Source organism: Tursiops truncatus, chromosome 13 (assembly GCF_011762595.2).
Source record: "Tursiops truncatus isolate mTurTru1 chromosome 13, mTurTru1.mat.Y, whole genome shotgun sequence".
Lineage (NCBI taxonomy): Eukaryota > Metazoa > Chordata > Mammalia > Artiodactyla > Delphinidae > Tursiops > Tursiops truncatus.
This window is the reverse complement of record NC_047046.1, coordinates 8,440,431-8,454,278: the sequence shown is the minus strand read 5'-3', so window position 1 is coordinate 8,454,278 and position 13,848 is coordinate 8,440,431. Positions and strand designations below refer to the sequence as shown.

The 13,848-nt window shown below is 43.3% G+C and overlaps 1 protein-coding gene across 3 annotated transcripts in view; it reads right to left on the bottom strand.

The window, feature by feature from the left end:
• Positions 1-3,845: 3,845 nt before the first annotated feature.
• Positions 3,846-13,848, bottom strand: part of ATP2A2 (ATPase sarcoplasmic/endoplasmic reticulum Ca2+ transporting 2) — a 61,193-nt gene continuing 51,190 nt past the window's right edge. For 2 of the 3 annotated variants that reach the window (XM_019950165.3, XM_073790071.1), the window contains 7 exons: positions 13,507-13,842; positions 12,186-12,406; positions 11,534-11,736; positions 9,993-10,078; positions 9,579-9,712; positions 8,840-8,957; positions 3,846-8,755 (listed from right to left, as the gene is read on the bottom strand). In XM_019950165.3, coding sequence (XP_019805724.1) covers positions 8,486-8,755; positions 8,840-8,957; positions 9,579-9,712; positions 9,993-10,078; positions 11,534-11,736; positions 12,186-12,406; positions 13,507-13,842 — 1,368 coding nt within the window. In that variant the 3' untranslated portion in view covers positions 3,846-8,485. The remainder of the gene's footprint in view (positions 8,756-8,839; positions 8,958-9,578; positions 9,713-9,992; positions 10,079-11,533; positions 11,737-12,185; positions 12,407-13,506; positions 13,843-13,848) is intronic. The other variant, XM_073790070.1, reaches the window with a different exon arrangement.

Sequence of the window (13,848 nt, the reverse complement as noted above, 5' to 3'; positions counted from 1 at the left end):
TGAAGTATGTTCCCTGACTTCAAACTATACTAAAAAGCTACAGTCATCAAAATAGCATGGTACTGGCACAAAAAAACCAGACATATAGATCAATGGAAAAAAATAGCCCAAATGAGCCCACGATTATATGTGCAATTAATTATGACCAAGGAGGCAAGAATACACAATGGGGAAAAGACAGTCTCTTCAGTAAATAGTTTTGGGAAAACTGGACAGCTACATGCAAAAGAATCAAACTGGACTACTCTCACACCATGCACAAAAATAAAGTCAAAATGGATTAAAGACTTAAATGTAAGACCTGAAACCATAAAACTTCTAGGAGAAAACATAGGCAGTATGCTCTTTGACATTGGTCTTAGTAATATTTTTTGGATCTGTCTCCTCAAGCAAGGGAAACAAAGCAAAAACAAACAAATGTGACTACATCAAACTAAAAAGCTTTTGCACAGCAAAGGAAACTATCAACAAAATGAAAAGGCCACCTACTAAATGGGAGAAGATATTTGCAAATGATACATATGACAAGGGGTTAATATCCAAAATATACAACTCAGCATCAAAAAACCTGATGAAAAAATGGGCATACGATCTGAATACAGTTTTCCAAAGACATACAGATGGCCAACAGGTACGTAAAAAGATGCTCAACATCATAGTCGGGGAAATGCAAACCAGAACCACAGTTAGCTGTATTACCTGCACCTGTCAGAATGACTTATCAAAATGACAACAAATCACAAGTGTTGGGGAGGGTGTGGAGAAAAGGGAGCACTCCTGCACTGCTGGTGGGAAAGTAAATTGGCATGGCCACTAAACAGTATGGAGGTTCTTCAAAAAAAAAAAAAGCTACCACGTGATCTAGTAATTCCACTCCTGCGTATTTTAGAAAAGATACATGCACCCCTATGTTCATTGCAGCATTATTTACAATAGCCAAGACATGGAAGCAACCCAAGTGCCCATCAGTAGATGAATGGATAAAGATGTGGAACATAGCAATGGAATATTACTCAGCCATGATGAAATTTTGCCCTTTATGACAACATGGATGGACCTGCACTTGAATATTTCACTGGGCAGTAAATGTGTATTGGACGTCATTGCTTGCTGGATCATAGATCTAACCTTGGGTTTTCTGAAGGCTGCATTAATACTCCATGGTAAGAATGTTCTTAGCTTATTTAGCAGCTAGCTTGTTTATTGATGGGCATACAGGTTATTTCCAATCTTTTGCTAACAATAATGCAGCAGGATTACGTTTGGCTTTGTAAACGTGGGGGGATTTCACCAAAGTTAAGTGCTTGATCAAAGGGGATGGATATTTAAAAATGTCATAGATATTGTCAGATTGCCCTCTAGAGATTGGGCCAATTTATATTTTCACGATCAGCATGAACTCTTTCCTAATGCCAGCTGCAAAGGAGAGATCATTAAACTTTTATCTTTGCTAGTATGTTTAGAGAATATGCTTTGTTACATGCGTAGCACATCTATTTTACTAACTCCAGAGAGGTATATGGTATTCCAAAAATTTTACGTTTTTATGTAGTCAGTTTATCACTCTCCTGGGATTTTGTGTCATGCTTAGAAAGTCTTCTCAGCTTCCATGTTTTCTCCTGGTACTTTTATGATTTAAAAAAAAAACATCTCAGATTTGCAAAAGGCATAATGAACCCCTACATACATGGCACCCAAGCATTACTTACAGAAGTGAAACTCTGCTCTCCCTCCCTCTTGGAACTAACCACTATCCACCTACTCACTTCCTATCCCTGTGGCTGGTGTCTGTGAACTTGTTATTTATGTTTGCTCCTAGTCCACAGGGGTGAGGAGCTTGCACTGTGAATCCACCACATGGCTGTTTAGTTTAGCTGACTTTCTGTGAGCTGGACTTTCTCATCAAGGAAGCCAGTGCACATGCTTTAGCACAGACAGGCACTGGCCCTAGGGCCAGGTTAAACAGTATGATATGGTCATGGAGTTCCCTGGCCGTCCAGTGGTTGACTCTGCACTTCCACTGCAGGGGGCACACCACAGGTTGGACCCCTGGTCGGGGAACTAAATCCTGCATGCTGTGCAGTGCAGCCAAGAAAAAAAAAAAGGCTATGATATGGTCTTATTTTGGGTATTTTAAACTTGATATACATCGCACTTGGTGGCACCGTGCAGGGAGGTTTATCTGCTGATGCCTGGTTTGTTTATTCATTTTCACTGATGCAGAGTGACTTCAACATGCCTTAAATATACTTACCCATTTTCCTGTTGTTGGTCATTTAGGTTGGTGCTTTTCTTTTGCAAACATCCTGGTATGGCTCTTCCAGCACTTGTGAGGAATCCCTAAGAAGGTAAGGATCTGCCAGGTTGTATGTTAAGAGCATCTGTAAATGTACCAGATGATGATACCCAATTGCTCTACAATGTAAGGATGGCCCATTGTCCACATCCTTGGTATTAGAAGACCCGTTTTTTTGTCAATTGATGGGCATGAAATGGTATCTCATTGTGAATTTAATTTGCTAGTGAGATTGAACATCTTATATTTACAAATTTTGTTTATATCATTTAGCCATTTTTCTTTTGGGGTATAACTTCATTTTTCAAACCTTCTGATCCATTTGCAGTTGATTGGGTGTGAGGGATACAGCCATATTTTTTTTCAGAATAACCAGTGACAATGGATAACCCAATTTTTACCTACTAAGCTAAAATGCCACCTTTCTTAGATAATACATTTAATGACTATAGGTTTTATACCTGAGGTTTGTACCCTTCCTTGCTACTCTTGCATTTTCATTTTTATTAGAATCAGTCTGATTAAAACATTTGGTATTTTCATATATTATTATTATTGTTTTTTGCAGTACGCGGGCCTCTCACTGCTGTGGCCTCTCCCGTTGCGGAGCACAGGCTACAGACATGCAGGCTCAGCGGCCATGGCTCACGGGCCCAGCCGCTCCACGGCACGTGGGATCTTCCCGGACCGGGGCACGAACCCGTGTCCCCTGCATCGGCAGGTGGACTCCCAACCACTGCGCCACCAGGGAAGCCCCTTCATATATTATTAATAATGTATGACGTGTATCATCATTCATATACTAAGATGTTAATCTCCCCTGAATTATTAAACTTTCATAAAAATAAGGTGTTCTTATTGATCCAGTATGACCATTGCTCCTTTCTGTTCACTCCTAGGCATTTTCCCTTCTCTTGTCTGACTACAGTGACTCTCCAGAACAGTGCTAAGTTGTGGGCAACAGTGGATGGTGAGTCTAATTCTGGAATTCAATACTTCTGGCTTCTCATTATGTCAAAAAATGGGAATTATGGGTACTCAAAAGTTTTTTTTTATCCTTTACAGAATGGATGTTAAAATTTATCAAATATTTTTCCCATGTATATAGATTTCAGTTCCTTTTTGGGGGGGGGGACCTCCTTTCTCTTTTTTTTAAATTGGAGTATAGTTGGTTTACTCAGCTCTTTTCTATATCTATTAACAGTGGGATTTACATTTTGCATCTGAGTAGTATTACAAGTATCTCTCCATCACTATAGTCTCCAAGCTGCTGACAACTTTTAAATCATGTTATCTCTGAAAACCCCACTCATGACACACTCTTTTTCTCATACTTAAGGGGAGACAGTGGAACCAGGGCAGGAATATTTTATAGATCTCATGTCACACAACCAGACCTTCTACCACTCTGCTCTCCTATGCAGAAAGTCAACAGGAACTTTCTGTCCCTTTTATCTACCTAAGGGCACAACTGCTCAGGGTGCAGGGCTGGAGGTCCTCAGTGCACATCACCCACCCCTCCTGCAGGAGAACAGTCAACACCACACTGTGAACTTATCATAGAATAGATTTATTTACCTGAAACCATGTCTGTGCAATGCCTGTTGCCAGCACAGAAACAAACTGCTTTCTATTTACAGTCTAAGTCAAACATGCGTTGATAAATTGACGTTTAGCATTTTATTGATATAAATGCATCACAATATTCGTATTGCACCAACATCTGTCTACTGCTTCTGATTTCATTAAATAAGTTACATTTAATACAGTGCAAAATAGCTGCACACTCAAAATATAACCGAAGTTATGAACTGGAAGCCTACATTTTTAACCATTCAACACCTGTAGTGTTTTCAATAAATTTATAAATAAGCAAACTGTACAGGGCCAATTAAAAAGTAGCATGTTTCAATGACACCATAGAGAAATCTGGCTACTTACAACTGAAGGCATGCATTACAACTGAATATTGTACATTTATTTAAGCTATGACATTTTGCACAGAGAAATATGGCAACTTGGCTGATGGCTTCTAAGCTCTTGGATAAGGTTTCAGAACCTCATTCTTCTTGCAGCAAAGAAACCAAATTTCTCTGGAGAGGCTTTCTGATTCATTAAGCTAAACTGTACATTTGTAATTATTTTGATTTAAAAGCTAAAAACCCCACTGGTAATACACGTTTCCTCCACATAACACACAATGAGTTGGGGAGTTTTTTCTAATTTTCTTTTTCCCCCCAACATCAATCATGCAGAGGGCTGGTAGATGTGTTGCTAAAAAACGCACATGCACGCAACTGAACACCCTTAAATTTCTGCAAAATGGTTTAGGAAGCGGTTACTCCAGTATTGCTGAAAAGGAAAGAGAGAGGAAATCAGCTTTATGAAATATGGGGAGGAAATGTTAGAATAACTAATTTAAGATTAATAGTGACAGATGAAAAGGAATATTCGGTTTGATCTTTTAAGATTTTAAGACTAGCATTTCTGATAACTGTCCCTGAGGGGTTGCCTACACAGGGTAGCATCCAGAAGCACTGGCTCAGCAACACAGGCCCCTCATGTCACCTGGCTACAGAGAATCCAACCAGGCAGACACTTAATCGCTTCAGGTATAACAAAAGTTACGAAGTCCTCAGTTAGCAGTGCAGAGGGTAAGGAAGGCGAAGCAGAGTGAGCAGCGTGGTAATCAGCGCCAAGCCTCTCTCCTTCCTTCCCCAGGGGCCAGCCTCTGGGCTGCATCCAGTCCTAGAAGGGGAATTGCTTATCACTGTTCCCTTTCAAGAAAAAAGGCTGCAGATTACCCTCACATGCAGGGTGGTGGTTTTGACACAATTTGGTGCCTCCGCCCTGCAGACACAACAGGCTTGGCAGACACTGAGCTAATAACGCTTGTGGTCTTGGATATTCCTGAGGTCTGCCCACCACACGGACATTCAGGGGCCTGAGGCCCCAGTTTGAAGGTAATGTGGCAGCCGCTGCTTGTGAGGGAAGGTGGCAGTTGCCCTGCTTGTCTCTGAGCTCTTGCAGCTCTCCCTACCCAACGTGTCACCTGCACTGTACAGATGCAGAATGAGCTGCTGGCACAGTACCCCACTTAGGAAACGTGTAAGACTGCCATCTCCTGGGCAAAGGGTAAAGCTCTACTAAAGAGGTCAGTCTGGGCATGGGGTGGCAAAAAAACGGAACACTGATGGGATGGGCCTTCAGCCCACTTGCCCGTTGAGAAAGAACCTGGAGCAAGTTTCAGGCAAGAGCTGCCTGAGAGCATGTAACATGATGGGTCTGAGGATGCTGCCGTCCTATCCAGCTACTGATAGCAGCAGAAGCAGAGAGGCCAACGGTGCCTTCCTGCGGGTACTTGGTGAGGATGGGGCTGGGTACCTGCTGCTCCCTATAGGACAGAGGCCAGGGATGTGCCCACAGCAGCACCAACTACTGAGGAGGTGCCAATCAGACGTTTTTTGGTGGCGAAGCCTGAAACAGAGCAGACAAAAGGACTCTGCACCACTGGGTCTTTCCCACTCCCAGCTGTCTGAGTTGAGGGAAATGGGTGCCTAAACCACCTCTGTGGGCTGGACAGGCCTGAAGCTGAGAAAGCACAAGGTAATAGCCTTCCATACCATTCAACTTACTTTGCAAGGGCCAATAATAATCAAGGAGCTGAGTCAGGAAAAGTTGACCACTGAATGGCACCCCACCCAACAAGCTCAGACACCCTGGTTTGGTTTGCAGCCGAGACACACTCCTTGCATTTGATCTGCTCAACCTGTTCCTACACCCCATAACACTAAAACTGGCAAAATGTTATCCCCTACATTCTCTGCCAACCAAACCAGCTCCTCCTCCTCTGAGAGGCCTCCATGAGCCAGGCCAGGACTCTAAATTAAGAATCCGCCTCCATGTGACCTTTCTACCCCCTTACATGGAGACCTCTTAACTTCGCAGCACCTTGTCCTGCTTGATACCTGTTAACCTTTCCCCAGACGCTCAGCATTTACATCATGTCTTCTGGCTGGCCCTGTATCCAGCTAGGGCCCAAGTACCTTCAAGTACCCACAAGAACTCTCGGGGCTTCACGTGCAGTGAGCTACCACCCTGAATACGAGCTGCTGCCTAGGCCCTCCTTCACCCTGGCTAATGATGGGGCTGGTTGTTTGCTAGCTGAGCAGAACTATGGCCAGTATCTTTTCTCTCCAGGGTACATTAAAGCACAGTTAAATCTCAGCTGCAAAAAAAAAAAAAAAAAAATCTCAGCTGCAAAGAGTATGACCCAGAAGGTGGAAAAAGGTGGCCTATTTAAAATGAACCAGGGAATTCCCTGGCAGCCCAGTGGCTAGGACTCAGTGCTCTCACTGCCAGGGCCTGAGTTCAGTCCCTGGTCAGGGAACTAAGATCCCACAAGCCGCACAGCGCAGCCATAAAAAGAAAAAAGTCATGCAACAAATGATGCATGATTTTATTGGTTACTTGCTTTCACTCACTTTTTGCTTTTTATTGAACCAGGTAGCAAGATTCTGGGACAAGTCCTTGCAGCTAACAAAGATCAAAGGAACCATGACAAGTTTTTGTGAATCCTCATCTTGGCATTTGTGAAGGCACCTGTCAGTCTGACCAAAGCAGAACTACCTTCTCTTCCCCCAGGCCCTCCCCAACTGACATGTGGCTGTGCTGTTATCCTAGGCAGTGGGTGGCGTCGAGAACAGCTACCCCAGCCCACAGGTGCCACGTAAAGTCATATGCCCGCTGCTCTCAGGGTGCCTGACATAAGGGGCTTACTCATTAGTGTCATATAGCCAGCTCATTTAGTGGCAGTAACCTTTAGGCTAAAGCATCCAAATTTCAGGGAATACTCACGTTAGTTGATGGATGTTGGAAGGCATTGGAGGAAAACACCACAGTTAGGACTGTTAATGACTTACACACTGTTGGTTAAGACTGATCTCGAACATGCGCAAACATTTGTCATAGTAACGATGGTGGTGGTTAGTGCCACATTCAAATAAAAATAGTTCTATACAATATGTTCATTTGGTCATGTGCTATTTACAGATTTTACAAAACACATACACACACATACACACACATACACACTTGCCCTTATGTCCTCTACACCAGGCTAAAACAGGCCAGCAGAAACTTGCATAAAAATGTATCACAGATAACAATTAGTGCCTATACACTAAAAATAAAATTCCTACAACCACCTATGCAGCAGAACAGGATCCTTCTTCCCCTCAAGCACAGTAAAACTAAAAGTAAAACTAAGAACTTAAGAGAAAGTTGGACATCTGTTAGTTCAAACTAAGCCACTTAAGAGTTAAAAACAAGACAGTTATTTTTCTCTGTCCATTTAAAATGTTTTATTTTTCGTTTTAAACTAGATTGTGAAGTGCCACTGAAATAGGCAATGTTGGCAAAACAATGTCTGTTACAATAAAATACATTAGACATTTAAATAAATAACCTTAAAAACTATGTGAGGGGACATGAACCTGGTCGATTGAATCTGGAACAATGTTTTCTGCACAAGCGAGAACAAGCATACCTCTTGTTAAGACTGATGTAAACAGAACCATCAAAACCCTACAGGAGAAGCAGCCGAGCGGGGTGGGGGTGGAGGTGGGGTGGAGGTGAACAAGGGCCAAGGGGTGAAGGGGTGGGGGTGGGGCAAACCAAAAAAAAAATACTGACTGAGGTAGCAGTACTCTGCTCAGTGCAGAAAAATTGGCTTATGAATAAAAATTAGACTGTGATCTCAGATTAAATCCAGATGATCATGCAAAAGACACAATACATGCTATTTAGTTTTAGAAAAAAACCACACACATTCATTTCCTAAAATCTGCTGCCAATTAATTTGCTGACAATGTCTGCTGGCTCAACTATTTTTTTATACAAGGATGAGTATTAAACAGAACACTGTACATGCTTTTTCATCTACAAAAAAATATTTGCATAAAATAGTGTTAGTTCTCTGTACATGTCAATGGACACTTTAATTATGTGTATAAAAAAGGAAAATCTTGCCCCACTGGAGTCAGAAAAAGCAAAACAAAATCTAGAGTATGAAACCTCCTTCACCAGCCAGTATGTTCATGTGAAAATTCAGCAGAAATAGACAGTTGCTTTAAACAATAAAAAAATTAATTGATTAAGTTAAACATCACCTTTATGCAAAACTGTCAGTCAAGACCAGAACATATCACTAAAGTTAGTGTCTGTGCTATAGACCCAGATCACCAGGGGCATTATGAGCAGCACAAAGGGCCAGGAGATCCCATCGGTGCATGCTGAGAACGAGCAGGATTTGGTGGCAGGCTGCACACACTCTTTACCAGGTTCTAGGTAGTTGCGGGCCACAAACTTGAGGGTCTCATCCATTAGAATCACAGGCAAGGAGATTTTCAGCACCATCAGCCACTGGGTCAAATTCAGTGGTGTGATCTGGAAGATAAGCTGAAACACAAAGAAACCTCATCAAGCTCCCTGACTTGCTGGACAGGCAGCCAGGCCCCAGCCCAGGCTCCCCCCACCGCTTACTGGCAAGGGTTCCACGTAGAGGATTAAGAAATGGAGTGACATGGACAGGCAGATGGAGCCCACGAGCCAAATGTTCTCCCAAGGGGGCATCCTCAGCAGGGACTGGTTTTCAGACAAGCTGCAGAACAAGGAGAGGTAGGTGGGTGAAATGTGCCTGCTGAAAGGGCAAAGGCATATGCCATCACCGACAGAGACTGTTCAGAACCACACTTCAATAAGGTGACGGCTAACTTGGCACTGCCTATTGCCTACTGACCTAATTCTATTAAGTTTCTACAGTGGCAAAGTTAAGGAAGAATGTTCAGATGTAGGACAGACTTCCAATTTAAATCTAGGCTTCAGCACAGCAATCCCATTTCAGTGTGTTCAAACCTGCTCTCAATTGCCCTTGACACTTAGGCTATTTTGAAATTTCCATTTTTGTCACTGGCTTAATTAGGTGATACTGTTTGTCTCAATGCTGAAGGGCAAGAGCTCCTTCCCTGTGGGCACTGGCACACAGGGGTGCAGAAGTCCCTATTTTTGGCCTCTGCTGTCTCTTGAAGAACATGTGGCTAAGCACTCCCACTACTTCCTGGAGGTGATGATGACTTAAGCTCTTAAAACCGGTGCTGCTTGTTCTTCCTTTTGGGGAGGGCGGAGCTTTCCTGTGATTCTCAATCAACCAGGAAACACACACAATCCCCCAGCACCCTGGTTGTCAGGCTCTTGCCCCAGCATGCTGAGAAGACTCACTGACCTGTTGAGGGCGTTGCACATCTCTATGGTTACTAGAACAGAGAGCGCCATTGTCATTGGGTATGGGGATTCAAAGACGGTACAATCTACTCCTTCAAAGTCCGGGTTGTCCTCTTTACACTGTAGGAAATGGCTCTGCAACAAAAGCCCAATCAAGTTCCTCATCAGCCAAGGACATTTCCAAAGTCCACACACCAATTCCACACCAAACCCAGAACACAGACCCACACAAAATCTCACCGCATTTCCCAGAGAAGCCCTGGTCCTTCAGAATAACCTTAGATGCAACTGCTTATTGTTAAGAGTATTAAGATTATTTGACTGACATCCAAACCATAGAAAGCTCAAGGACAACTGTTTGTGAAGACTTACACCACCTTGCATCTAAGGTACACAAAGAAAGGTGGCTACGTACCAGCTGGTAGAAGGACACTCTCGGACCACCCTCGGCAGCAATGAACCACCACGCAGCAGCACCCACCGTAGCAGCGCCAACATAACCTGGGAACAAACATCATGACACTAACACACATGGGGTTTACGGCCTGCAGCGTTACTGCAGGTGCTGCCTCGAGGGCCAACCCCTAGGACAGAGATCAAAGACATGGTATGTCAATGAGCCTGTGCTACCACTGGCACCTGCTCACTTGCATCAGATAAAGCAGCTAGGCTGATGGTTTCCGTAACGAGAAGGGTGTCTGTGGTACAGAAGAACCAGGCAGCTTTTCCTCCAGAATTTGTGAGGAAATGCACCTACTAGAATTGGTAGGACCTTCACACTAGCCATGCCCTCTCTAACCAGCGGCCAGTATGTTAAGGCTGCAGGCACGTGTTCTCCATGTAAGGAAGGCCATGCTGTGCTAGAGCACCAGATCACACCCGTCATGACTTTGGCAAACTCATGCTACCAGTTATACACTAATTTATTTGCTCCATCAAGGGCCTGGCAGAACCTTTATATGGAAAGGCCATTAGAGCAGTTAGTGCAGAACGCTGAGCACATGGCAGTGCTTGAAGCCAATTCTGGGACCATCCCTTCCCCCACCCCAACAATTACTTTTGAATTCAGCAAGTTTATTATAAAGAAACAACCAAGGGTAGTGGAGAACACAGGCACTTGAGAATAAGAGACTGTCCCAATGCAGTAGTATCCACTGAAAGGTCCAAGTGCACACCCTCTAACCCAGCAATTCCAACAGAGCAGTAGGCAGGTGGTGCACAGCAATAAGGCAGCTATACTGGTACTGATGTAAAACTACCCATAAAACAGGGAGAAATACAAAAGACAGGGTTCAGCATACAGGTGTATACAGCTTACCATCTCGCTTGCGAAAATAAACACCTAAGATGGATCTATTTGCTAAAGTATCCCAAGAAGGCGTGCCGGAGGGGAACCAACTGGTTGAGAGCCTTCCTGCTTTATGCCACTGTGTGTTTTTTGAGTGTTAAATCATGTGAACATATTAAAACAAAACAGTTTCCTATGGGACCCTAAGGAAGTCATTTAACCTCTCTGGGCCTCACTTTCCTAACCTATGAAATGAGGAAGAGAGAAGCAGCATCCTGGGTCAGGACGAGGTCTACAAAGGCCACACATGTGGAAGAACCAACCATTGCTGATGAATGCACAGATCCCTTCTCTCACTCAGGGAAAGGGGGACTTCGTTTTACATTTTGGTGATTTAAGGCCTCAGTCCTCCCTGTATGTCCTTTGCCCATAGATTAAATCTGAGAACCTCATTCACAAAGGCCCAAGGAAGAACGAGGATGCTAAAGTAAAGGAATAACTTTACTGTAAACTGGGTATACACAGCTCATTAAACTGCAAAAGGGCAGTCTCCATATTTTGCTCCCCTAATATGGAAACAGAAAAAAAAGGGGTTTTAAGGGATGCATTTACAAAATTTGGACTCAAACATTCGTTTAAAAATCAATAATATAAAAAACTGTACTCACAGCCAATAGCCAGGTAACGGAAAAAGAGCCACCCACTGATCAGTGGTTCCTTTGGGTTCCGGGGTGGTCTGTTCATAATGTCCAGATCAGGAGGATTGAACCCCAGTGCAGTGGCAGGCAGGCCATCTGTCACCAGATTGACCCAGAGCAGCTGGACAGGAATTAAAGCCTCAGGAAATCCAAGGGCTGCTGTTAGGAAAATACTGTTTCCATCCAAGAAAAGAAGAAAAAGACCCCAAATTATTTTTGGCCACTATTTAAAATAACATCACCACCCCACCTTCCTCCATAAAAATCAGTGGACAGCAATGATTGTTTTAACTTTTTCCCTGGGCAATCATAAAACATTTATTATATCCAATTTCAAATTAAGTTAACTTTTACAAGACCAAGAATTTTATGTTACCTTATATAGCTAATTTAAATTCATTTCTATGTGAAAGTGTATCCTTTGCACACTGGAGCAGCCGTAGACAGCCCTCCTGAGGACCAGAGGAAGTACCTCTACCTTCACAAGGGCCTCCTTCGTCTTGCCCGGCCCTCCCTCTCTCCCGCTGCACTAAGAGCAAAGCTACTGCCACATGAAGAGCAAATCTGGAAAACTGGTCATCACAAGCCAAGGAATATATGTGAGCTGGTCATAGGGACCCACCAAACAACTTCCCCGACATTGGACGAGATGAGGTAGCGGATAAACTGCTTCATGTTGTTGTATATCGCCCGTCCCTCCTCCACGGCAGCCACGATGGTGGAGAAGTTGTCATCAGCCAGGACCATCTCAGAGGCGGTTTTAGCCACCGCGGTGCCAGAGCCCATGGCAATGCCGATTTCAGATTTCTTCAGAGCAGGAGCATCATTCACACCGTCTCCAGTCTGAAAGGGTTAGAAACCCACCACTGGTTTACACCTGCCACCTAACACGCTGCCAACAAACGCTCAGCCATCCTAAAGCCAGGGAATGAATGGAGCTGTTGGGCCTCTGGACAACAGAATTCTCTGGAAAAGTTTTCGTTTTTGTAAGTTGGTGTCATAAAACACATTTCACCTGGGAAATGTAAAATTGCCAAACGAGCTATAATAGGTGACACTTCAGAGGGAAGTGGGACAAAGGGGACTTCAAATTATCTGTATTATTTTTTTACCAAACAAAACACAATATGGCAGTCAAGACAAAATACTTGTATCCACATGGATAAATCTCAAGTAGAATAAAGGCAGACTTCAAAAATATGTAAACTATAATATATAATATATATAAAGACCAAAAAAGGGCAAAAACACTTAAATATTGTCTACAGATACAAAACTATCATTCCCATGTATGTTTTCTATAGTAAACACCCAGTACTGAATTCAGAATGGTGCTTTCCTCTGGGAGAGAGAAGGGAAGGGGGAGGAAAGAGGAAGGGAGGAAGACAGCTATAATAACTGGTTTCAATCAACAAAATTAAGTTGTTTTTAAGAGTGTGAAGTTTCACAGATAAGCAGCAGAAAGCAAATATGACACAATGTTAACATGTCTCAGTGAAAAAATCAGATGCGAGGAAGAATATGGGAAATGCTTCATCAACAGGTAGCTCTTAAGAGAACACATCATCAGTACATCTCATCTCAGGTAAGGCTATCCAAAACTGGGTGACAGAGTGTGGATTATGTCCTGAATCAGCTTTTAGAAACGTGAGATACAAACATGTATATTTTAACCACAACAAAGATTAAAAAAGATATCACCAAATATTTCCCCTGTGACTGATTCAGACTTCCAGGTCTTAAACTTCTCCAGAATCTTCCATGCATGCAACATACAGCATGCCAACTACTGGTCAACAGAATCCTTGATAAACAGCCCCAGATCATGACAAAAATAAAGAAGTTCCAAATATGGGAGCTATTACTAAAAATTTAATGGTCAGAATTAGAATCTGCTGTGTCTGTGTAGTCTGTTACCTGTGTACATGTATAAAGACACTCACCATGGCTGTAATCTCATCAAAAGACTGAAGAAACTCTACAATTTTAGACTTGTGGGAAGGTTCAACTCGAGCAAAACAGCGGGCATTCAAGCAGGCTTCTCTTTGGGCTGAAGGACTGAGCTCATCAAACTCCCGACCCGTGAAGGCCTTTGACGTCACATCCTCGTCCTGCCTGAAGATGCCAATGCGCCGGCAGATGGCCACAGCAGTGCCCTTGTTGTCACCGGTGATCATGATGACCCGGATGCCTGCCTGCCGACACAGCTTCACAGAGGAGGCCACTTCAATTCTTGGAGGGTCCAGCATGCCCACACAGCCAACGAAAGTCAGATTGGTCTAGAG